This window comes from Aegilops tauschii, chromosome 1, assembly GCF_002575655.3.
Source record: "Aegilops tauschii subsp. strangulata cultivar AL8/78 chromosome 1, Aet v6.0, whole genome shotgun sequence".
Taxonomy (NCBI): domain Eukaryota; kingdom Viridiplantae; phylum Streptophyta; class Magnoliopsida; order Poales; family Poaceae; genus Aegilops; species Aegilops tauschii.
Window position 1 is genome coordinate 160,083,399 of NC_053035.3, and position 25,975 is coordinate 160,109,373.

At 48.8% G+C, this 25,975-nt stretch overlaps 1 protein-coding gene across 1 annotated transcript; it reads left to right on the forward strand.

Moving 5' to 3' along the window:
- The first annotated feature begins 284 nt into the window (after positions 1-284).
- LOC141027882 (uncharacterized) lies at positions 285-19,214 on the forward strand. The gene is made up of 7 exons (XM_073505453.1): positions 285-908; positions 16,654-16,809; positions 16,888-17,136; positions 17,218-17,282; positions 17,355-17,775; positions 18,023-18,299; positions 18,391-19,214. Exons 1-7 carry the CDS (start codon positions 285-287, stop codon positions 19,032-19,034), a joined length of 2,436 nt encoding a protein of 811 aa, XP_073361554.1. The 3' UTR covers positions 19,035-19,214.
- The last annotated feature ends 6,761 nt before the right edge of the window (positions 19,215-25,975 follow it).

Here is a 25,975-nt window from a genome sequence, read left to right on the forward strand (position 1 = left end):
CAGGGTCAGCTGGAGAAGCAAGCCTGCCTGCAAGGCGCCTCGAGCCCGTGCCCTTGTCGTCTCTCCTTCGCGGCCTTGCTTGGAGTGCGGCCAGCGTGCCAAGGGCTCCTCCTCTGATCATGGACGACGGCTGGTTGGCTTCGATCCTGGGCTCCTCTTCAAGCGGCGGGCCTATGCCAATCCAGACCTCTCACGGGGCCTGGTCAGCGGCCGAGGGGGCGCCAGCCCCCGGTTCCCTGCTGAGAGGGGGTGAGCCGCTTTGGATCCCGTCGACGGCCCTCGTGATGGAGGACGTCATCGGCCGCGCGCTTAAGCATGTGCATGAACGAAGTGTCGTCCGCCACGAGCTCTTTCAGGAGGCAATGGGAGCGATGAGCCGGCTCGGTGGAGAACTCGCGGACGTAGACGCGCTCCTCGAAGCCAAGGGTCTTCGGCTGATGGAGGAGCGGCATAATGCGAAGGCCGAGGCGTCTCTTGCGACCTCGCGGGAGGCCTGCTCCCGAGCCTTGGAGGAAGCCCGGGAAGCCGACCGCCGCCGCGGGATCACCGAGAAACGCACATGGGAGCTCCAAACCTGGAGCGCCTCCTTGGAACGGCAGGTGGAGGCGCGCCAAGCCACCCTTGCGTTGATGAGGGGGACGCCTGCCAAGGAGGAAGAGATCCTGAAGCATGAGGAAGCGTTGGCGCTAGAAGCCATGGAGCACAGGCTTGAACTTGAGCGGTTGGAGACGAGGGAGCGGCAAGTCGCCCAAGCGGAGGACATTGTCGGTGCGCGCGAGGCCCGAGCCCAGGAGGAGGTCGACCGCCGCGTGGCCGAGGCTCGCGCGGATCTCGCGGGCAGGTATGACCTGAAGCTGAAGCTCGTTGAATCCGAGGCTGCAGGCAGGATGCTACCTCTTGAGCACTGCGTTGGTTTTCCCTTGAAGAGGAAAGGGTGATGCAGCAAAGTAGCGTAAGTATTTCCCTCAGTTTTTGAGAACCAAGGTATCAATCTAGTAGGAGGCTACGCGCGAGTCCCTCGCACCTACACAAACAAATAAATCCTTGCAACCAACGCGATAAGGGGTTGTCAATCCCTACACGGTCACTTACGAGAGTGAGATCTGATAGATATGATAGGATAATATTTTGGTATTTTTATGATAAAGATGCAAAGTAAAATAAAAGCAAAGTAAAAAGCAACGGAAATAACTAAGTGTTGGAAGATTAATATGATGAAGATAGACCCGGGGGCCATAGGTTCCACTAGTGGCTTCTCTCAAGAGCATAAGTATTTTAGGGTGGGTGAACAAATTACTGTTGAGCAATTGACAGAATTGAGCATAGTTATGAGAATATCTAGGTATGATCATGTATATAGGCATCACGTCCGAGACAAGTAGACCGACTCCTGCCTGTATCTACTACTATTACTCCACACATCGACCGCTCTCCAGCATGCATCTAGAGTATTAAGTTCATAAGAACAGAGTAACGCCTTAAGCAAGATGACATGATGTAGAGGGATAAATTCATGCAATATGGTAAAAACCCCATCTTATTATCCTCGATGGCAACAATACAATACGTGCCTTGCTGCCCCTACTGTCACTGGGAAAGGACACCGCAAGATTGAACCCAAAGCTAAGCACTTCTCCCATTGCAAGAAATATCAATCTAGTAGGCCAAACCAAACTGATAATTCGAAGAGACTTGCAAAGATAACCAATCAAACATAAAAGAATTCAGAAGATTCAAATATTGTTCATAGATAAACTTGATCATAAACCCACAATTCATCGGTCTCAACAAACACACCGCAAAAGAAGATTACATCGAATAGATCTCCACGAGAGAGGGGGAGAACATTGTATTGAGATCCAAAAAGAGAGAAGAAGCCATCTAGCTAATAACTATGGACCCTAAGGTCTGAGGTAAACTACTCACACTTCATCGGAGAGGCTATGGTGTTGATGTAGAAGCCCTCCGTGATCGATGCCCCCTCCGGCGGAGCTCCGGAATAGGCCCCAAGATGGGATCTCGTGGGTACAGAAGGTTGCGGCGGTGGAATTAGGTTTTTGGCTCCGTATCTGATCGTTTGGGGGTACGTAGGTATATATAGGAGGAAGGAGTACGTTGGTGGAGCAACGTGGGGCCCACGAGGGTGGAGGACGCGCTTGGGGGGGGGGTAGGCGCACCCCTACCTCGTGGCCTCCTGGAAGCTTCCTTGACGTAGGGTCCAAGTCTCCTGGATCATGTTCGTTCTGAAAATCACGTTCCCGAAGGTTTCATTCCGTTTGGACTCCGTTTGATATTCTTTTTCTGCGAAACTCTGAAATAGGCAAAAAACAACAATTCTGGGCTGGGCCTCCGGTTAATAGGTTAGTCCCAAAAATAATATAAAAGATAATAATAAAGCCCAATAATGTCCAAAACATAAGATAATATAGCATGGAGCAATAACAATTATAGATACGTTGGAGATGTATCAAGCATCCCCAAGCTTAATTCCCGCTCGTCCTTGAGTAGGTAAATGATAAAAACAGAATTTTTGATGTGGAATGCTACTAGGCATAATTTCAATGTAATTCTTCGTAATTGTGGTATGAATATTCAGATCCGAAAGATTCAAGACAAAATTTTAATATTTACATAAAAATAATAATACTTCAAGCATACTAACTAAGCAATTATGTCTTCTCAAAATAACATGGCCAAAGAAAGTTATCCCTACAAAATCATATAGTCTGGCTATGCTCTATCTTCACCACACAAAATATTTAAATCACGCACAACCCCGATGACAAGCCAAGCAATTGTTTCATACTTTTGACGTTCTCAAACTTTTTCAATCTTCACGCAATACATGAGCGTGAGCCATGGACATAGCACTATATGTGGAATAGAATGGTGGTTGTGGAGAAGACAAAAAATGAGAAGATAGTCTCACATCAACTAGGCATATCAACGGGCTATGGAGATGCCCATCAATAGATATCAATGTGAGTGAGTAGGGATTGCCATGCAACGGATGCACTAGAGCTATAAGTATATGAAAGCTCAACAAAAGAAACTAAGTGGGTGTGCATCCAACTCGCTTGCTCACGAAGACCTAGGGCATTTTGAGGAAGCCCATCATTGGAATATACAAGCCAAGTTCTATAATGAAAAATTCCCACTAGTATATGAAAGTGATATCATAGGAGACTCTCTATCACGAAGATCATGGTGCTACTTTGAAGCACAAGTGTGGTAAAAGGATAGTAGCATTGTCCCTTCTCTCTTTCTCTCCCATAATAATTTTTTTATTTGGGCCTTTTCTTTTTTTATGGCCTCTTTTTATTTATTTATTTATTTTGTCCGGAGTCTCATCCCGACTTGTGGGGGAATCTGTAACACCCCGCATGCAACTTGCCATATTTGTAACTCCGACTCTTGCCATTTTCGGCTTTGTGATATGTTATTCCCTCCGTGGTCGGGGTTTGTCTTTCGTTTTGCATTTTATCATGTCATGCATTTTCATATCATGTCATCATGCGCATTGCATTTGCATACGTGTTCGTCTCTTGCATCCGAGCATTTTCCCCGTTGTCCGTTTTGCAATCCGGCGCTCCTATCTCCTCTAGTGCACCCCTTTCGTTTTCTTTCGTGTGCGGGTGTCAAACTTTCTCGGAATGGACCGAGGCTTGTCAAGTGGCCTTAATATACCACCCGGAGACTACCGATCAAGTTTCGTTCCATTTGGAGGTCGTTTGGTACTCCAACGGTTAACTGGGCATCCGCAATGTCCATTTGAGTGTCGAGCAAAAACCCCCTCTAAAACCAGTCCAAAACACACCAAACACTCTTCCATGCTCTAGGTCGTTCGATCACGATCGTGTGGGCGAAAACCGCACCTCATTTGGAGCCTCCTAGCTCCCTCTACCTATAAATATGTGGGCATCCCCAAAAACGAACTCAGTCCAACCCTAGCTCCGCTCCCTCTCCGCCGCCGGACACGTCCGGACCGGACCGGACGCGTCCGCCGCCACGCCCCGGCGAATCAGAAGTCGCCACGTTGCCCGCCGTGCTCGCCCCGCCGCCGGCCCGCGAAGCCCGCCGCGAGCCCGCGGGCCCGTTCGCCGCCTGCGGCCCCTCGCCCGTGGATCCGGCGCGCCGCCGCCTCCCGCGTCCGCCGGTCCGCCGTCGCGCTCGCCGCCCTCCGCCGCCGCCCGGCCCCGCCGTGCCCCGCGGCCGCGGCCGCGCCGCCCCGCGCCGCCGTGCCGCCCCGCCGCCGGTGCCGCCCTCCGCCGCCTCTCCTCCCCTCTCCAGCGGCCTCTCCTCTCCCTTGCCCATCGGCGAGCTCGAGCTCCTCCACCAGCCCGAGCCGGCCTCTCCCTCGATCGGATCTGGTAAAGCCCCGGCGTTGACTTTCTCGTAACCCCTCAAATTTCCTAAGTCCCTGAAATTCTACAGCATGTGCACTTGTTCGTGATGCCATAACTCCTTGCATGTAGCTCCGATTCGCGCGTGTAATATGTCAAATTGTTCATCTCACGATGCTCTTCATTTTGTTCAATTGCACCATGTTCATTAGAGGTCATCTTGATGCCAAAATCTCTGTTGGAAGAGGGCTAGTTGCTGTTATTCTCTGGTTCTTATCAGAACTTGGAGATTTGTTATTTTTTGTATCATTTAATCTGTGCACCTTCGGGCATGAGCTCTACATGTGTTTTGAAGTATGCCATGCCATATTTCCAAGGGTGTATGCCATGTATTTTTGTGATCTATGTGGTGACTAGCACAAGCATGCAAAGTAGGCTCCGTAATATTTCTGATTTCAGGGACTTAGTGATTTCTCCAAGTCCTTGTCTGCTGTTATTTTGTTGCCATGTAAACTTGATGCTACAGAGAGATCCATGCATATTTTGGAGATGTTCACTAAGGATGTTTTGTAGATATAGTTGTAATTGATCCATTACGGCAATTGTTTGTAATTATGGAGTGCCATAGCATGACTCAATCTTGCTCTACTTTTGCTATAAAATATTTCTGGCAGATTCTTAACATGATATACAATTTTGCCAAGCTTATTGTAGTTGATCCATACATGCTATGTATTTGTTCTTGCCCTGGATAGCTTCATAAACATGCCATATTGCTGTAGGTGTGCTTGGTTTGTCATGAATTTCTCTGTAGTGAGTGCATCAAGCTCACAAAGAGGCCTACTTATTATTATTTCTGCCATGCTCTGTTTTCTGCTAAGTCTGAAACCTGATAACGAAACTTGCTATGTTTACATGCTTGCCATCATATCTTCTGGTCCTTTTTCGCTTATGGTCAGTAAGGGACTTTTGCGACATGCATTTAGTAAAACACTTTCATGCCTTGTTTTTCTATGTTAAGTTCCTGTAGCATGTTGATTTCATGCTATGAACACTGCTACCTGATGCTGTTTTCTGCCATGTCCAGTTTTTCACTAAGTCTGTGATCCTGTTATCTTTTGCATTTTTGCCATGCTTGTTTCAGCTTGATATATTGTGATCTAGCCGTAGCTCAGTGTTCATCTTTTGTCAAGCATCTCCTGTATATTATTTCCATGTGCTTTTTTGCCATGTTGGAATTCTGTAGCATTGTTGTTTGTTGCATTTTAAGTGCTATCTTGCTGTTTATCGCAGATTCGTGTCATTCTTGTTTTGCTTGCCATTTGCAAACCGTGCATCCGTTTCCGGTGATCTTTATATCGATTTCGACCGAAATCATCTCATCTTTCCAGTGGCATGCTTGGTTTTCCAAGGTACTGCCATGTTCATCATTTTCCTTCCGGAGCACGCATATGCATCGCATATCATATCTTGCATATCATACATGTTTTGCATCATGTTGCTTGCGCATTTCTCGTTGTTGATTGTGGTTCCGTTTGTTTGTGTTCTTGTCTTGGGTAGAGTCGGGAGACGAGTTCGTGAATGAGGAACCTGTTGAGTACGCTTACGAGGATCAAGCTTTCGACAACTCTGAGAACCTTGCAGGCAAGATGACCACCCCTCGAAATCACTTCTATCTTTGCTATGCTAGTTGTTCGCTCTATTGCCATGCTACGCTACCTATCTCTTGCTATATCATGTCTCCCATTTTAGCCATGTCAGCCTCTAACCATCCTTTCCTAGCAAACCGTTGTTTGGCTAAGTTACCGCTTTTGCTCAGCCCTTCTTATAGCGTTGCTAGTTGCAGGTGAAGTTGAAGTGGTTCCATGTCGGAACATGGATATGTTGGGATATCACAATATCTCTTATTTAATTAATGCATCTATATATTTGGTAAAGGGTGGAAGGCCCGGCCTTATGCCTGGTGTTTTGTTCCGCTCTTGCCGCCCTAGTTTCTGTTATACCGGGATTATGTTCCTTGAGTTTGCGTTCCTTATGCGGTCGGGTGATTTATGGGACCCCCTTGACAGTTCGCCTTGAATAAAACTCCTCCAGCAAGGTCCAACTTTGGTTTTACCATTTGCCTCCTAAGCCTTTTCCCCCGGGTTTTCGCGAGCCCGAGGGTCATCTTTATTTTAAACCCCCGGACCAGTGCTCCTTCGAGTGTTGGCCCAAACCGAGCGATGTCCGGCGCCCCCTGGGCAACCAGGGTCTATGCCAACCCGATGTCGGGCTCATCCGTTGTGCCCTGAGAATGAGATATGTGCAGCTCCTATCGGGATTTGTCGGCACATTCGGGGGCTTTGCTGGTCTTGTTTTACCATTGTCGAGATGTCTTGTAAACCGGGATTCCGAGACTGATCGGGTCTTTCCGGGAGAAGGTTTATCCTTCGTTGACCGTGAGAGCTTATGATGGGCTAAGTTGGGACACCCCTGCAGGGTATTATCTTTCGAAAGCCGTGCCCGCGGTTATGAGGCAGATGGGAATTTGTTAATGTCCGGTTGTAGAAAACTTGTCACTTGACCCAAGTAAAATACATCAACTGCGTGTGTAGCCGTGATGGTCTCATCTCGGCGGAGTCCGGGAAGTGAACACGGTCTGTGTTATGTATGACGTAAGTAGGTGTTCAGGATCACTTCTTGGTCATTGCTAGATGACGTCCGTTCCTTTGCTTCTCTCCTCGCTCTCATTTTCGTATGTTAGCCACCATATATGCTTATTTCCGCTGCAGTTCCACCTCATTACACCATCCTTTCCTACAAGCTTAAATAGTCTTGATCTCGCAGGTGTGAGATTGTTGAGTCCCCGTGACTGACAGATTCTACTAAAATAGTTGCAGGTGCCGACGATGCCAGTGCAGATGATGGGGTCGATCTCAAGTGGGAGTTCGACGAGGAACGTGGTTGTTACTATGTGTCTTTTCCTGATGATCAGTAGTGGAGCCCAGTTGGGACGATCGGGGATCTAGCATTTGGGGTTGTCTTATTTTCATCTGGATTTTGACCGTAGTCGGTCTATATGATTGTATTTTGGATGATGTATGATTTATATTTATGTATTGTGTGAAGTGGCGATTGTAAGCCAACTCTTTATCCCATTCTTGTTCATTACATGGGATTGTGTGAAGATGACCCTTCTTGCGACAAAACCACTATGCGGTTATGCCTCTAAGTCGTGCCTCGACACGTGGGAGATATAGCCGCATCGTGGGCGTTACAAGTTGGTAATCAGAGCCATCCCCGACTTAGGAGCCCCTGCTTGATCGAATCGCTGGCGTTGTTGAGTCTAGAATAAAAATGTTTTGAGTCTTAGGATTATATATATCGGAGAGTAGGATTCTTTTTACTCCTCAGTCCCTTCGTCGCTCTGGTGAGGTCTCCTGACGTAGAAGTTTTGACTATTCTCTCCTCAAATTTCACTAAATTTTTTTTAGGATCACGCGGGTATCTTGGAATCATTCCGATGGTTTTGTGACGAGAACATTGTTCTTGGTGCCTCCTGACATTTAGGGGTTGTGGCAGTGTCCCGGGGAGTTGAGCTCCGAGGTGTTGTCGTCACAATTTTATCGTTGCAGTTCTGGAATACCTGAGTTTCGCCGACATCGAAATCTCTTTTATGCAGTTGTTGGTGAGATCACCTCGACGCCACCCAGTACTGGGGCGGGAGTTCGGGAGTATTGCCATAACTTGTATAACGGATGTTTTTCGAAGGTTGAGGTAAACGATTTCCGAAGGTTTCTTAGTTATGTGTTGACGGATGGATACAGCTGGATCTAGGGATTGTTAGTTTGGGTGATATATTTTGTGTCCCCTGTATCCCCAACACCAGATTGCATAACCAGAAAGTTTCGGGAGTTTATAAGTGGGAATTCAAGTAGCCTTAGGATATCTTTCCGACAGACGCATGATATGAGATTGGGGTTCGACGTCTAGTGGTCCGCCTGTACACGATTGATTTTACAGTGGTCTCGTAGTGTCTTAAAGAGTCCATGGCTATGCCGACTCGGGGACGCTTCGTATGTCATGTGCACAGCCTTGTACATGATGGTGCTGTACGATTGAGCCCGTGTGGGCCCCACCATGAAAACTTCGGACGAAATATCTATCATATGTTTGTTCCGGCTTACTCTGCAAGCCAATACTTGCTTTGTTTTGTATTGTGGTATTCGAGTTGCTTCGAATTCATATGTTGATTCCATATCTCTTTCAAGTGGCTTCTCAACTTATGGAAGTGTGATGTTTTACTACGGAATTCATTCGTTCATCTTCGTTCGAATGCTTATTGTGAAGACTATATGTTGCAATTTCTATCCGTTGATTCTACTTGTCTATTTGTCTATCAAGATGCTAACGGATGTCACCCTCTTCAGGATGGCTCCGCCAACGCGTCAGAATCCGGATCGCAATGAAGGGAGTCAAGCGAACCCTCCGCCACCACCTTCGCCTCCGGAGGCATGGCAAGCAATCATGGCAGCCACCAACGCCAATGCTCAGATGATTCTGCAACTCTTGCAAGAACGTACTCAAGGGCAAGGCAATCAAGGTCAAGGCAGCAATCAGTTTCACTTTGCTACTCTCAACCAGTTTCTCGCAAATCAGCCCAAGTCTTTCAGCTACTGTGCCGAGGCCACGGATGCCGATGATTGGCTCGTGGACATCAACAAGCATTTTGAATGTAGCAATGTCAGGCCTGAGGACTATGTCAAGTTCGCTTCTTTCCAGCTCAAGGACCAAGCTGCTGATTGGTATCAACAATACAAAGATTCCAGAGGAGGTCGTGTGATCACTTGGACTGACTTCTGTCGGGACTTCAAAGCGCACCACATTCCACAAAGTGTTGTTGAGAGCAAGCGTGAGGAGTTCCACAATCTCAAGCAAGGCAACATGTCTGTGTATCAATACAACATCCAGTTTCAGAAACTTGCTCGCTTCGCTAAACAAGACGTTCCTGATGAAAATAGCATGATCTATCACTTCAGAGGTGGCCTTAAAGAGGATCTGCAGTTAGCTCTCGTTCTTGTTGAGCCTACTCACTTTGATCAATTCTACAATATGGCACTGAAGCAAGAGGCTGCTCAGCTCAAGTGTGAGGCTTCTAAGAAGAGAGTCAGAGACGCAGTTCAGTCTTCTTCTTCCTCACTTGTGACAGCTAAGCAACAGAAGTTCTGGTTGCCTCCTCCTCCTCCGTTTCGCCAGCCTTATCAGCAGAAGAACAAAGGTGGCCATGGTTCTTCCAACTCTTCCAACTCTGGCTATCAGAACAAGTCTCAGAATCAAGCTCCAAAGTCCAATGCTCCTTATCACCGTCCACTCTCAGAGGTGACTTGCAACAAATGTCAGCAGAAAGGTCACTATGCTAACAAGTGCTTCAACCAAAGGCGCCTTCCTCCTCCTCCTCCTGTCAGATCTTCCAGCAATGCAGTGGTCAAGCATAATCCAAAGTCTGCAAAGGTGAACATGATGAATGCAGCTCAAGCGAAGGAATCTACTGATGTGATAATGGGTAATCTTCCTGTTAATGATATTCCTGCAAAAGTTCTTTTTGATACTGGTGCATCGCTTTCTTTCATATCAAGGCCATTTGCATTTAAGCATGAGTTGGTTTATCAAGATTTGCCTAGACCGTTATCAGTTGTCTCTCCGGGTAAATTCATGAATGCAAGCTCTATGGTTCCGAATGTTACCATCAAGATGGGCAACTATAAATTTCAGTCTTCTCCAATTGTTCTTGGTGACTCGGATATTGATCTAATTCTCGGGATGGACTGGCTTTCTAAGCACAAGGCTCAACTTGATTTTGCTGCCAGGGAAATTCAATTGACACACTCGTCTGAGGATGTGATTATTTATGCCGCTCGTGATGAAACCATTGGGTTTTTCTCTCTCAATGAGAAGGGCGAATTGAATGCCATCTCTCAAATTCCAGTCGTTTGTGAGTATCAAGATGTCTTTCCAGAAGAGCTTCCGGGTATGCCTCCTCATCGGCCAGTTGAGTTCGTTATTGAACTGGAGCCTGGCACTGAACCCGTTTGCAAGCGTCCATACAAGCTTGGACCCAACGAGCTGAAGGAATTGAAGAAACAACTCGATGAACAAGAGCGTCTGGGTTTGATCAGACCGAGTTCTTCTCCATGGGGTTGTGGTGTTCTTTTTGTCAAGAAGAAGGATGGCACAGACCGACTTTGTGTCGACTACCGCCCATTGAACAAGAAGACAATCAAGAACAAGTATCCACTTCCCAACATCAATGAGCTATTTGAGCAACTCAAAGGGGCTAAAGTATTCTCGAAGCTTGACCTTCGTATGGGTTATCATCAGATTCGCATTCGTGAAGAAGATATCCCCAAGACAACATTCAGAATAAGCTTTGGTTCTTATGAATATACTGTCGTGTCTTTCGGCCTTGTCAATGCTCCTCCGGTGTTCTCTCGGATGATGAATTTCATCTTCAACCCCTATACCAATGAATTCGTTCTGGTGTATCTCGATGATATCTTGGTTTTCTCCAAGAATAAGAAGGATCATGCCAAACATTTGCGATTGGTGCTCGACAAGCTCAGAGAGTATCAATTCTATGCGAAGTTCTCTAAATGTGAGTTTTGGCTCGATGAAGTTCTTTTCCTTGGTCACATCATCTCTGCCAAGGGCATCGCTGTTAACCCCGAGAAGGTGTCCGCAATTGTGAATTGGGAACCTCCTCAAAATGTCAAGCAGCTCCGCAGTTTTCTTGGTCTTGCAAGCTATTGTCGAAGATTCGTTGAGAATTTCTCCAAGATTGCAAAGCCTCTTTCCAACCTCCTCCAGAAGCATGTGAAGTATGTCTGGTCTCCTGAGTGTGACGTTGCTTTCAACACTCTCAAAGAGAAACTAGTCACAGCTCCTGTCTTGACTCCTCCTGATGAATCCAAGCCGTATGAAGTTTTCTGTGATGCTTCTCTCCAAGGTCTCGGTGCTGTGTTAATGCAAGAGAAGAAAGTTGTGGCCTATAACTCTCATCAGTTGAAGCCCAACGAGAAGAACTACCCCACTCAAGATCTTGAGTTGGCGGCAGTTGTCCATGCATTAATAACGTGGAGACATCTCTTGTTGGGAAGACAAGTGGACATTTTCACTGATCACAAGAGTCTCAAGTACATCTTCACTCAGCCCAACCTCAACCTCAGGCAGACTTGATGGGTCGAAATGATTCAAGAGTACAATCCGAGTATTGAATATACTCCAGGCAAGGCCAATGTCATTGCAGATGCTTTAAGCAGGAAGGCTTATTGCAACAGCTTAATTCTCAAGCCTTTCCAACCGGATCTTTGTGAAGCTTTCCGCAAGCTGAATCTCCAAGTTGTTCCTCAAGGCTTTCTTGCCAACCTCATAGTCTCTCCTACTTTGGAAGATCAAATTCGTGAGGCACAACTCCTTGATGCCATGGTGAAGAAGGTGAAACGTGGTATCGACAAGGGTCTTTCCAAATACAAGTGCTATCGCATTGATGACAGAGACACTTTATTCTTCGAGGACCGGATTGTGGTTCCTAAAGGTGATCTAAAGAAAGTCATAATGAACGAGGCGCACAATTCTCTCCTATCCATTCATCCTGGAAGTATGAAGATGTATCATGACCTCAAGCAGTCGTATTGGTGGACTCGAATGAAGCGAGAGATCGCTCAATTCGTGAATGAATGTGATGTCTGTCGAAGAGTGAAAGCAGAACACCAACGACCAGCTGGTCTCCTCCAACCTCTTGCTATCCCAGAGTGGAAGTTTGATCATATTGAAATGGACTTCGTGACTGGTTTTCCCAAGTCCAAGCGCGGAAATGATGCTATCTTCGTTGTCATTGACAAGCTTTCTAAAGTGGCTCATTTCCTTCCAATCAAAGAATCCATCACAGCAGCTCAGCTGGCAGAGCTTTACACCTCCAGAATTGTCTCCTTGCACGGCATTCCACAATTGATTTCTTCAGATCGTGGAAGCATCTTCACCTCTAAGTTCTGGGACTCCTTCCAGAAGGCCATGGGCACTAACATTCGCTTCAGCACAACTTTCCATCCTCAAACTAGTGGCCAAGTCAAGCGAGTCAATCAAATTCTTGAAGATATGCTCAGGGATTGTGTCATTTCCTTTGGCATGAAATGGGAAGATTGTCTTCCTTATGCTGAATTCTCCTACAACAACAGCTTCCAAGCGAGTTCGGGCAAGGCCCCATTCGAGATTCTCTATGGCAGAAAGTGCCGTACTCCTCTCAATTGGTCAGAGACTGGTGAACGCCAACTTCTTGGCAATGATTTAATCACTGAAGCTGAAGAAATGTGTAAAGTCATCCGTGATAACCTCAAAGCCGCGCAATCGCGCCAGAAGAGTTACTATGATAGTAAGCATTGTGATTTGGCTTTCGAGATCGGAGACCATGTCTACCTCCGCGTCTCTCCAATGAAGGGCACTCGTCGCTTCGGTATCAAAGGGAAGCTTGCCCCTAGATACGTGGGTCCTTTCAAGATCATTGGCAAAAGAGGCGACCTCGCCTATCAACTTGAGCTTCCTTCCAACTTCGCGAACGTGCACGATGTGTTCCACGTGTCACAACTCCGCAAGTGCTTCAAGACTCCTGAGCGCACTATCAACTTCGAAGAGATTGACATCCAAGAAGATTTGTCTTATCATGAGCATCCCGTTGCTATTCTTGAAGAAACTGAGCGCAAGACTCGCAACAAGTCATTCAAATTCCTGAAAGTGAAGTGGTCGCACCATTCTGACCGGGAAGCCACCTGGGAACGCGAGGATCATCTCCGTTCCGAATATCCAGAGTTCTTTCAGTCCTAGATCTCGGGACGAGATCCTCTCGTAGTGGTGGAGTGTTGTAACACCCCGCATGCAACTTGCCATATTTGTAACTCTGACTCTTGCCATTTTCGGCTTTGTGATATGTTATTCCCTCCGTGGTCGGGTTTTGTCTTTCGTTTTGCATTTTATCATGTCATGCATTTTCATATCATGTCATCATGCGCATTGCATTTGCATACGTGTTCGTCTCTTGCATCCGAGCATTTTCCCTGTTGTCCGTTTTGCAATCCGGCGCTCCTATCTCCTCCGGTGCACCCCTTTCGTTTTCTTTCGTGTGCGGGTGTCAAACTTTCTCGGAATGGACCGAGGCTTGTCAAGTGGCCTTAATTTACCACTCGGAGACTACCGGTCAAGTTTCGTTCCATTTGGAGGTCGTTTGGTACTCCAACGGTTAACCGGGCATCCGCAATGTCCATTTGAGTGTCCAGCAAAAACCCCCTCTAAAACCAGCCCAAAACCCACCAAACTCTTTTCCATGCTCTAGGTCGTTCGATCACGATCGTGTGGGCGAAAACCGCACCTCATTTGGAGCCTCCTAGCTCCCTCTACCTATAAATATGTGGGCATCCCCAAAAACGAACTCAGTCCAACCCTAGCTCCGCTCCCTCTTCACCGCCGGACACGTCCGGACCGGACCGGACACGTCCGCCGCCGCGTCCCGGCGAATCAGAAGCCGCCACGTGGCCCGGCGTCCTCACCCCGCCGCCGGCCCGCGAAGCCCGCCGCGAGCCCGCGGGCCCGTTCGCCGCCTGCCGCCCCTCGCCCGTGGATCCGGCGCGCCGCCGCCTCCCGCGTCCGCCGGTCCGCCGTCGCGCTCGCCGCCCTCCGCCGCCGCCCGGCCCCGCTGTCGTGGAATTGTCACGGCAGATGTCCTCGAGCTAGGACTTAGTCGTGGAGCCATCGCAACTAGGAAGCTTGAAGGGGTTAAGTGGGACAAGGAACACGAGGGTTATACTGGTTCGGCCCCTTACGGTGAAGGTAAAAGCCTACGTCCAGTTTGAGGTGGTATTGACTAGGGTTTCGATGACCAGGGAGCTTAACTGCTTTGCCTGGCTTTCGACGAGATCTTTCTCCCCCCTAAACCGCTGCCGGGTCGTCCCTTCATATAGGGAGGCTGACGCCCAGCAGCTCTTAGAGTCCCGGCCGGCTCATAAGAGTGTCTGGCTCGGACTCTCAACTATTCTTGCCTTACACTACAAGTTCTACCATAATAATGATTGTAACTACGGGCCTTAAGCCATAGCCGGGTCTTAAGCCCATCTCTGGCCTATCGTCTTCAAGCTTGGCTCCGGGCTTCTGGCAACGACCATATGAGTAACCCGGCCCCTCCTGGCGGGTGACTCTAAGGTCTATATCCTCAACATTAGGCCCCAGATTGATTTGAGCCGGCTCATGTCAATCTTCAATCCCTTCGACAGAAAATCGCCGGCTTATACTTGTGTGAAGACCATAACCCGGCATGACGTCATCCTCTGGACTCCGGATAATCCGCCGTGACGTCATCTTCCATTAAGCCCTTTTTACTCCGCCAGATCCGCAACGGATCTTTACATTTACTGTCATCCCGAAAATCGAGGCGTTTCGTGAGGAGATAACCACGCCGTGGTCTCCTTGATTCTCGCGCCCACTTATGAGCTCTCCCTTATAAATAGGCCGGCCCGACGGGCTTTCAGCCACTTCTCTCTTCTTCGTCTTCTTCCTCGCGCCACTGCTCCCCTGCTCAAGCTCTGATGCTGCCGCCGCCGCGGGTCTTCTCGTCGTCACCAACTCAGGCCGCTGCATCACCCTGATTTGACCAGAGAAACGCGACGACCTCCGCGACTCACCAGCCCCTGTAAGTTTCTTCTGCCCTGTAGAACAGATCTGCAGTAGGGTTCGAGTAGTTCATCCGTGTTCCTCGTAGTTCATTGCAGGCCTCAGTAGATTTGATTTTTACTGCCTTCTTTTGATCTTAGACCTGCATAGAACTATTGCGGTGACTGCTTAGCACCCATTTTATATGCAAGCAGCCCTCTTTGTGCTGCATAAGAACCTTGTTCGAGCCCAAGAACTCCCTCGCTTCTGTTTCTAGGTCTAGAAACTTTTCTGTTGCCCGACCATTTTGATCCGAAATAGTTACTACAAAGTGTGAAACCTGTTTTACCACACTTAGTAAAAAACTGCAACCATTGAATCACGGCGGTTTACATTTCCGGCTTAAAGAAACCACACGCCATAGAACCTTCCGGGTTAAAGAAAACCATGCTCCATAGAATCCTCCGGCTTAGCTGCGATAAGGCCGTAGGCAATCAAATTATTCTGAATCCTCCCGCGGCTTAAATAACCCGCTGTACTTAGGTATATACCATTAGTCCCCTTCATAAGCCGCCACCTTGGCTTTGAACTGCAGATCTCCTCCGGCCTATAATTAATCCGGACGTTTTCCTTTTTGTCATAGACTTCCGACTTTCACCATGCCTCCCAAAGCTCCCAAAGCCTCCATCACTTGCAACTGGATGAGGTCCAATGTCACCAGTGAGACACTAGCAGATTTTGTTAAGTCTGGATATCTGCCCAAGAAGGACGTCATGTCCTACCGTGCCCCCGACTCGTCAGAAGAGAGACCACAGCCAAAGGACGGGGAGGTAGTGATTTTTGCGGATCACATGAGCCGGGGCTTCGCACCGCCCGGCTCAAAGTTTTTTAGAGACGTTCTAAACTTCTTCGACTTGCGGCCTCAGGACATAGGACCCAACTCAGTGTCCAACATCTGCAACTTCCAAGTATTCTGCGAGGTTTACCTTGGAGAAGAACCTAGTCTGCTGCTCTTCAGAGAGCTTTTTTACTTGAACCGTCAGAATGAGTGTGCCAATGGGCCAAGTCTGAAGTTAGGTGGCATCTCCATCCAGCGGCGTAGGGACTGCCTCTTCCCTTACGCAGAGCCGCCCAGCCACCCCAAGGACTGGAATCTGACGTGGTTTTACTGCCAAGATACGTCGCCGGCTGACGAGAGTCCGTTGCCCGGCTTTCGCCCCTCGCGTCTGGAGCCGACTCACCCACTGTCAGACAAGCTGACTCAAGCGGAGCGCCAACCTCTGCTCCCCACCATCAACAAGATCAAGGCTCTCCTGGGTAATGGTCTGAATGGAATTGATCTGGTCCGGGTCTGGATATTGTGGCGGGTGATCCCATTGAGCCGCCGCCCTGGCTTAATGTGCGAGTACACGGGCCGAAAGGATGACCCTCAGAGACACAGCCGCAACGATCTTCCTGAAGACGTTGCGGAAGATATGACCAAGGCTCTTTTGAACGAGAGCCTGGCAGACTGCGGGAGGACCGGGTTAGCCCCCTTCTGCAAGACCAACCCAGCCCCAGCGGTAAGGTGCTGATCTAAACATCTTACCTGTACATAACTTTTATCCGAATCATTTTAAAAAAACCTCATTGCATTTTTCAGGCTGATGATAAATTCTGGCGGGTCAAATATGACCATGAGGCGGCCAAGAAGGCCAGAAAGGCGAAGAAAACCGCCAAGAAAGCCGCCCCTCGCAAGAAAGGAAGCAGGCCTACTACTTCAGAGCTGATGCAATTAAGCGACAGCTCCGAGTCAGAGGTAACCCCTGAGCCTTTAAGTCCTTGCTGTATTTGTTGTTTGTTGTTGTCCGCCTTATCAATACTTGTTCATTGACAGGATGACACCGGCGCAAGTAACCCTGTGGTTGAAGAGGTAATGTCACTTTCCTCCGACTCGGAGCCCTTGCCAAAGCTGAAAGTCCGAAGGGTAACCCAGAAAGTAAGCTTTTCACATCCTTTAGCTTATCAAGACCCTCAATTTATTTTGAAGCGACAGGTTCATGAAAGCCGGCGGCACACCCGGACCGACAAAAGCACCGACCTCTCCTCCGGGTTACCTGACGCATCGAGGAAACGCCGGACCGAGGTGATCTCAAAATTGTTCCCTTTTCATCCTTTGGCAGGTGTTACACGTCAACCGCTCAACTCTTCTGACTCAAATTATCAGGAAACTTCCCCCTCTTCCGGCGACTCTATGCAATCAAGCCTGCCGGCTTTCAAGACCGTGCCTGGGTAATGATAACCATCTCATGTTATACTTTTGTCTTCACTTACCTATTATGCTTAATCATTTTGTCCTTTCAGTGCCCAGGCCAAGATCACCAAGAGGGCGAAGAGGTCCAAGCCGGTCGATGAGCCGGACTTGCCTGAGCCAAAGGCAGCCGCTCAAGAGCCGCCAGCTGCCTCTGCACCTGAGGCCGCAGCCCCAACCACCAAGACAACTACAGAAGCTGCTGTTAACCCGGAGGCCTCCAGATCGGCTCCCCCAGCTGATGACCCGGACGTGGTAATCACCCGGACGGAGTTCGTTGAGCCGGGGAGACCTACCGTGCTGGCCAAGTGCTCCGCCAAAGGGGAGCTGCTAGAGTCGCGCCGGGTTAACCTGGACCTCACCGACTACTCCAACTTGAACATTGGAGAGATCGTCTCCGGTTTCATCAGCCAAGTGCACAAGAGCCGGGACGCCGAGATTGCTATGGTGACCCAGATCCAGCAGAAATCTGAGGTAATACTCTTCTGTCCTCTTACTTACTGCTTAGTTACCTGTACCATGCTAGCCCCCAAGTCGATGACTTATGATTGAGTATGTTGTAGACTTAAGTTCCGGCTTACTCCATTTGAACCGGCAATGTGTAGATAGAAACGTTCAATATGCATTAGCCCCCAAGTGCCAAGTGTCTTTGCTTGGAAAACGCTTGGGACTTTAAATTTGTAGAGTAATTGTTCATGCCATAACCCAGAAATTTATACAGGCTGCTGGCAAGAAGCTTGAGGCTGACCTTGCTGATCTCAAGAACCGGCTGAAGATGCAAGAGATGGAGACCCGGAAGGCAAACGCCAAGTTTGTGTCCAGCATCGCCGCGCAAGAGAAGCTGAAGACGGAGTTCGACGCTGAGCGGAAGGCGTGGGCCGAAGAAAAGGCCGCATTGGTGAACCGGGCTGAACAGGCGGAGAAGGCTCTCTCCGAGAAGACCGCCGAGCTCTCCGGCCTAAAGCGCCAAGTGTCCCAGATGGTGGCCGCAATCTTCGGTAAGCCATCTCACCGGCTTTCATCAAGTTTAGAATGTTTATATCTCATAATTTCATCCTTGTCGGCGGCTTATCTGACTCTGTTAAACAGGTCCCAGAAGTGCCAACCTGAATCAGGGTGTGGTGACCAAGCTGAAGGCCGTATACACCCTGGTGGAGCAACTCTACACCGGGTCACAACGTGCTCTGGCTGTGGTGGCCCTCTCCAACGAGGTGCCGACTCATCTGGCAGAAGTCCTTCGTCGGCTCGCCGTTCTGCCTCAACGGATCCAAGAGCTGCGACGGGCCTCTGCAAGAGCCGGAGCGATCGCTGCGCTGAGCCGGGCCAAGGCGTTCTTGCCAGAGTTAGACCCGGCGGACATCGCCCTCGGCTACCCAAGTCTGAAGGAAGACGGCACCGCCTTTGATCAGAAGGACTTCGCAGCTTGCGTGAAGGCCGTACGCCCGGTGGCCACTCTTATTGGCAACGATACTGATCTGACCAAGTATCAGCCGGGCTACGACGCAGAAAATCAGAGGATCCCTACTCCGCGCTATGAAGCCCTCAACTTGATCCCGCCGGCTCGTCAGCACACTTTCGCCCCGGAGATTGACCCGGCCGGGTTAATTGACGAGGAAGCCCAATTCGAAGCTCTCAGCGGCATCGACTGGAAGTCATCAACTTTCCGGGTCTTGGGATCAGCCGGAGGAGAAGAGAGGAATGAGCTGGAGACTTCAACTCAGCAAGCGTTGTAATTCAGCTGGCGGCTTATCAATCAATGCCTCACCCTTTTGGACTCAATGAGTCTTTGTAATAGAGTAGGACCAATACTTTTATCCTTGCCGTGCCATCGTGCACGCCTTGAATGTTAAAGTTTGATGAAGTTGTCTCCTTTATGTTTCTCCGGGTCATAATCAATCCTTTGTTTTCCTTAATCTCAAAATAGCTGCCTTTAACTATCCTGCATAGAAGGGCAAATCACAAGTCTCAAGGCGGCTTACCGCCCTGAGAATCATAAGTTTTAGATATATAACCCGGAATATGAATAAAAAAGGACTAATCTCCAATTATATCCTTAATGCAGCCGTAATATCATACTTAGCGGCCTGCAAGCATACTTCTGGTTTAGATAACCCGGGTAATAAGGTTGGTACCTTAACTCCGGTGTATCTGTTTTAATGACACCTATTGTGCTGAACCAACACTAGAAATCAAAATTTAAACCGGCCAAGCGAGACCCGGCTGTACACACTTTGACATAATCAGAGAAATCTTGTGATAAAGCAGAAGAACTCAGGGGCTTCCGGTTCGAATTCGACCAGAGACCCGGCCCAAAGGGGTTAAGCTATGATTCGGATACGATCATATAGCCCCCAGTGGGTGTGGCGATGCCAATCAAGAGGGTACCGACAGCTATGTTCTCTTTGGTTCGAATACGACCCATGTTTGAACAGGAAGCCCCCAAGTGATTTTAAGAATTGTTTAACGACGCTGATTCGAATATGATCCACGTTGGTTCTCAAAGGGGTTAAACTATGATTCAAATATGATCAGAGAAAACCTCCCAATGAGCTCGGCACTTTGCCAATCAAATGGGTATCGACAGCTATGTTCTCTTTGGTTCGAATACGACCCATGTTTGAACAGGAAGCCCCCAAGTGACCTTATTACCTGCGGCTAGATTCGGATACGATCATAAGCCGGATCCTCCTTCAGGTTACCATGTTGATCTTGCAAAGAAAACACATGCACATTTGGAGGAGAAAAAAGGACAGAGGCCCTGCTTTATTGCTTTATCATAATATATACATGGCTGAGAGAAATATGTACATTATGAGAGCCGGTGGCTCAAGTGTAGTAAGGCCGTAGCTGAGCTATGTTCCACGGCCGACGGGTCTCTTCCTCCGACGTACGTGAATCCTTGTGCTCCCGGACGTCAATGAGGTAATATGACCCGTTGTGCAAGTTCTTGCTGACCACAAAGGGCCCTTCCCAAGGCGGGGAGAGTTTGTGCGTATCAGTTTGATCTTGGCCAAGCCGGAGCACGAGATCCCCTTCCTGAAAGACCCGGGATTTAACCCGGCGGCTATGATAACAACGCAGGTCTTGTTGGTAAATCGCTGAACGGGCTGCTGCCACATCACGCGCCTGCTCATTATCCGCCTCAACATAAGCCGCCACTCGTGGTGAGTCATGACGGATGTCACTGGGGAGGACTGTTTCTGCCCCGTAAACCATGAAGAAAGGTGTAAAACCTGTAGACCTGTTAGGAGTAGTGTTGATGCTCCATAACACGGAGGGCAACTCCTCCACCCAACAACCCGGCGTTCGTTGCAAAGGGACCAAAAGCCGTGGCTTGATGCCCTTCAGAATCTCCTGATTAGCTCTCTCAGCTTGACCATTGGATTGAGGATGAGCAACTGAGGAGACATCAAGTCGGATATGCTCTCGTTGACAAAACTCTTCCATGACACCTTTGGATAGATTGGTGCCATTGTCAGTTATAATGCTGTGCGGAAAGCCAAAGCGGAAAATCACCTTTTTCATAAATTGAACCGCCGTGGCTGCATCGCACTTGCTAACTGGCTCAGCTTCCACCCACTTTGTGAATTTCTCAACTGCCACCAAGAGGTGGGTCTTCTTATCCTTGGACCTTTTAAAAGGCCCAACCATATCAAGCCCCCAGACCGCAAAGGGCCAAGTGATTGGGATCATCCTCAGCTCCTGAGCCGGCACATGAGCCCGTCGTGAAAACCTCTGGCAACCATCACATTTACTGACCAAGTCCTCCGCATCCGCATGAGCCGTCCGCCAATAAAAACCATGGCGAAAAGCCTTGGCTACAAGAGACTTTGAACCGACGTGATGGCCACAATCCCCTTCATGAATCTCATGCAAGATCTCTTGACCTTCCTCAGGGGAGACACAACGCTAAAACGCCCCTGTAACACTGCGGTGATACAACTCGCCATCGATAACAATCATTGACTTAACCCGCCGGGTTATTTGTCTGGCCAAAGTTTCATCCTCAGGCAACTCACCCCGGGTCATGTAAGCCAAATAGGGCATTGTCCAGTCCGGTATGATGTGGAGAGCCGCCACCAGTCGTGCCACTGGGTCAGGGACAACCAAGTCTTCCTCCGTAGGCAGCTTAACAGAAGGATTATACAGGACATCCAGGAAAGTATTAGGTGGCACCGGCTTTCGCTGGGAGCCTAGCCGGCTTAACGCATCCGCCGCCTCGTTCTTCCTGCGGTCGATGTGTTCCACTTGGTAACCCTGAAAATGCCCAGCAATGGCATCAACCTCGCGGCGATAAGCCGCCATGAGAGGGTCCTTGGAATCCCACTTCCCTGATACTTGTTGAGCCACCAAGTCTGAGTCGCCGAGGCACCTTACCCGGCTTAAGCTCATCTCTTTAGCCATCCGAAGACCATGGAGCAAGGCCTCATACTCAGCAGCGTTGTTAGTGCAAGGAAACAGCAACTGTAGCACATAATGGAACTTGTCACCTTTAGGGGAAACCAACCCGACTCCAGCCCCCGATCCCTCCAACTGCCTGGACCCATCAAAGTAAATAGTCCAATATGTGGTATCCGGCTTCTGCTCGGGCACCTGTGACTCTGTCCAATCATTGATGAAATCCACCAAGGCCTGAGATTTAACAGCAGTGCGTGGCACGTATTTGAGACCATGAGGTCCAAGCTCTATAGCCCACTTAGCAATTCTCCCTGTGGCCTCTCTGTTTTGAATGATATCACCAAGAGGGGCAGAACTGACGACAGTGATGGGATGACCCTGAAAATAATGCTTAAGTTTCCGGCTCACCATGAACACACCATACACAAGCTTCTGCCAATGCGGGTACCACTGCTTGGACTCAATGAGCACCTCACTGACATAATAAACCGGCCGCTAAACCGGATGCTCCTTGCCCTCCTCCTTGCGCTCCACCACAATAGCCACACTGACGGCTCGTGTGTTCGCCGCTACATATAATAACAAGGGCTCCTTATCAACCGGAGCAGCAAGGACTGGAGGCTCTGCCAGCTGCTTCTTCAAATCCTCGAAGGCAGTATTAGCTGCATCATTCCAGACAAAGTTATCAGTCTTTTTCATCAACTGATATAATGGCATGGCCTTCTCACCCAGACGGCTTATAAACCGGCTTAATGCAGCGATGCGACCCGCCAAGCGCTGAACGTCATTTATACACGCCGGCTTAGCCAGGGAGGTGATGGCCTTGATCTTCTCTGGGTTAGCTTCAATGCCTCTGTCAGAAACCAAAAAACCCGAGAGTTTGCCTGCAGGAACACCAAAGACACACTTGGCCGGGTTAAGCATCATCTTGTAGACCCGGAGATTATCAAAGGTTTCTCTCAAATCATCTATCAGGGTTTCCTCCTTTATGGACTTAACCACAATATCGTCCACATAGGCGTGAACATTGCGCCCAATCTGTTTATGAAGACAGTTCTGCACGCAACGCTGATAAGTCGCCTGTGCACACTTGAGTCCAAAGCGCATGGACACATAGCAGAAGGCTCCAAAGGGAGTGATGAACGCCGTCTTCTCCTGGTCCTTAACCGCCATTTTAATCTGATGATATCCAGAATAAGCATCCAGAAAACTTAAACGCGCACAACCGGCCGTAGCATCAATAATTTGATCAATACGGGGAAGGGCAAAAGGATCAGCCGGACACGCCTTGTTCAAGTCCGTGTAGTCTATACACATCCGCCAAGTGCCGTTCTTCTTGAGTACGAGCACCGGGTTAGCTAACCACTCTGGGTGGAAGACTTCAACAATAAACCCGGCCGCCAAGAGCCTGGCCACCTCTTCACCAATGGCTTTCCGCATCTCTTCATTAAACCGCCGAAGGAACTGTCTGACCGGCTTAAATTTCGGATCAACATTGAGAGTGTGCTCAGCGAGTTCCCTAGGTACACCCGGCATGTCAGAAGGTTTCCATGCGTAGATGTCCCTATTCTCACGGATGAACTCGATGAGCGCGCCTTCCTATTTCGGATCCAGATTTGCATTGATGCTAAACTGCTGAGATGAATCTCCTGGGACAAAATCAACGAGCTTAGTTTCATCAGCCGACTTAAATTTCATCGCCGGCTCATTCTCCGTAGTTGGCTTTTTCAGAGAGGTCATATCTGTTGGGTCAACATTATCTTTGTAAAACTTCAACTCCTCTGTTGCACAAACAGATTCTGCATAAGCTGCATCGCCTTCCTCACACTCCAGAGCCACTTTCCGGCTGCCGTGAACCGTAATGGTCCCATTGTGACCCGGCATCTTGAGCTGTAAGTACACATAACACGGCCGTGCCATGAACTTGGCGTAAGCCGGCCGTCCAAATATAGCGTGGTATGGGCTTCTTATCTTGACCACCTCAAAGGTCAATTTCTCCACCCTGTAGTTGTTCTCATCTCCAAAGGCCACTTCCAATTCAATCTTGCTGACTGGATAAGCCGACTTACTAGGTACCACACCGTGGAAAATAGTGTTGGACTGCCTGAGGTTTTTATCAATCAACCCCATACGATGGAAAAGTCTCATAATAGAGGATGTTGATGCTACTGCCTCCGTCCATGAGCACCTTAGTGAACTTATTGAAGGAAATATGCCCTAGAGGCAATAATAAAGTATTATATATTTCCTTATATCATGATAAATGTTTATTATTCATGCTAGAATTGTATTAACCGGAAACATAATACATGTGTGAATACATAGACAAACAGAGTGTCACTAGTATGCCTCTACTTGACTAGCTCGTTAATCAAAGATGGTTATGTTTCCTAGCCATAGACATGAGTTGTCATTTGATTAACGGGATCACCTCATTAGGAGAATGACGTGATTGACATGACCCATTACATTAGCTTAGCACCCGATCGTTTAGTATGTTGCTATTGCTTTCTTCATGACTTATACATGTTCCTATGACTATGAGATTATGCAACTCCCGTTTACCGGAGGAACACTTTGTGTGCTACCAAACGTCACAACGTAACTGGGTGATTATAAAGGTGCTCTACAGGTGTCTCCAAAGGTACTTGTTGGGTTGGCGTATTTCAAGAATAGGATTTGTCACTCCGATTGTCGGAGAGGTATCTCTGGGCCCACTCGGTAATGCACATCACTATAAGCCTTGCAAGCATTGTGACTAATGAGTTAGTCGCGGGATGATGTATTACGGAACGAGTAAAGAGAATTGCCGGTAACGAGATTGAACTAGGTATCGAGATACCGACGATCGAATCTCGGGCAAGTAACATACCGATGACAAAGGGAACAACGTATGTTGTTATGCGGTCTGACCGATAAAGATCTTCGTAGAATATGTGGGAGCCAATATGGGCATCCAGGTCCCGCTATTGGTTATTGACCGGAGAGGTGTCTCGGTCATGTCTACATAGTTCTCGAACCCAAAGGGTCCGCACGCTTAAAGTTACGATGACAGTTTTATTATGAGTTTATATGTTTTGATGTACCGAAGGTTGTTCGGAGTCCCGGATGTGATCACGGACATAACGAGGAGTCTCGAAATGGTCGAGACGTAAAGATTGATATATTGGACGACTATATTCGGACACCGGAAGTGTTCCGGAGAAGTTTCAGATTAAACCGGAGTGCCGGAGGGTTACCGGAACCCCCGGGGAAGTATTGGGCCTTAGTGGGCCTTGAGGGGAGAGAGAGGGCAGCAGCCAGGAGGTGGTGCGCCCCCTCCCAGAGGAGTCCTAGTTGGACTAGGAGAGGGGGGCGCAGCCCCCTTTCCCTCTCCCTCTCTTTCCTTCCCCCCTACTTTTCCTAGTAGGACTAGGAAAGGGGAGTCCTACTCCTACTAGGAGGAGGACTCCCCCCCTCTCCTTGGCGCGCCCCATAGGCAGCCGGCCTCCCCCTTGCTCCTTTATATACGGGGGCAGGGGGGCACCCAAGAACACACTTGATATACGATATTTTAGCCGTGTGCGGTGCCCCCCTCCACCAGATTACACCTCGATAATACCGTCGCGGAGCTTAGGCGAAGCCCTGCGTCGGTGGAACATCATCATCGTCACCACGCCGTCGTGCTGACGAAACTCTCCCTCAACACTCGGCTGGATCGGAGTTCGAGGGACGTCATCGAGCTGAACGTGTGTAGAACTTCGGAGGTCCCGTGCGTTCGGTACTTGATCGGTCGGATCGTGAAGACGTTCGACTACATCAACCGCGTTGTGATAACGCTTCCGCTGTCGGTCTACGAGGGTACGTGGACAACACTCTCCCCTCTCGTTGCTATGCATCACCATGATCTTGCGTGTGCGTAGGAATTTTTTTTGAAATTACTACGTTCCCCAACAGTGGCATCCGAGCCTGGTTTTATGCGTTGATGCTATGCACGAGTAGAACACAAGTGAGTTGTGGGCGATATAAGTCATACTGCTTACCAGCATGTCATACTTTGGTTCAGCGGTATTGTGAGATGAAGCGGCCCGGACCGACATTACGCGTACGCTTACGCGAGACTGGTTTCACCGTTCGGAGCACTCGTTGCTTAAAGGTGACTGGCGGGTGTCTGTCTCTCTCACTTTAGTTGAACCGTGTATGGCTACGCCCGGTCCTTGCGAAGGTTAAAACAGCACCAACTTGACAAACTATCGTTGTGGTTTTGATGCGTAGGTAAGAACGGTTCTTGCTAAGC

What these genes read in the sequence shown, in the direction of transcription:
- LOC141027882 (XM_073505453.1), top strand. Translation starts at nt 285, where the DNA reads ATGGAGGACGTCATCGGCCGCGCGCTTAAGCATGTGCATGAACGAAGT. An exon ending in CGAGGAAACGCCGGACCGAG is followed by an intron (nt 17,137 to 17,217) that starts GTGATCTCAAAA and finishes TCAAATTATCAG; the next exon opens with GAAACTTCCCCCTCTTCCGG. An exon ending in GATGGTGGCCGCAATCTTCG is followed by an intron (nt 18,300 to 18,390) that starts GTAAGCCATCTC and finishes TCTGTTAAACAG; the next exon opens with GTCCCAGAAGTGCCAACCTG.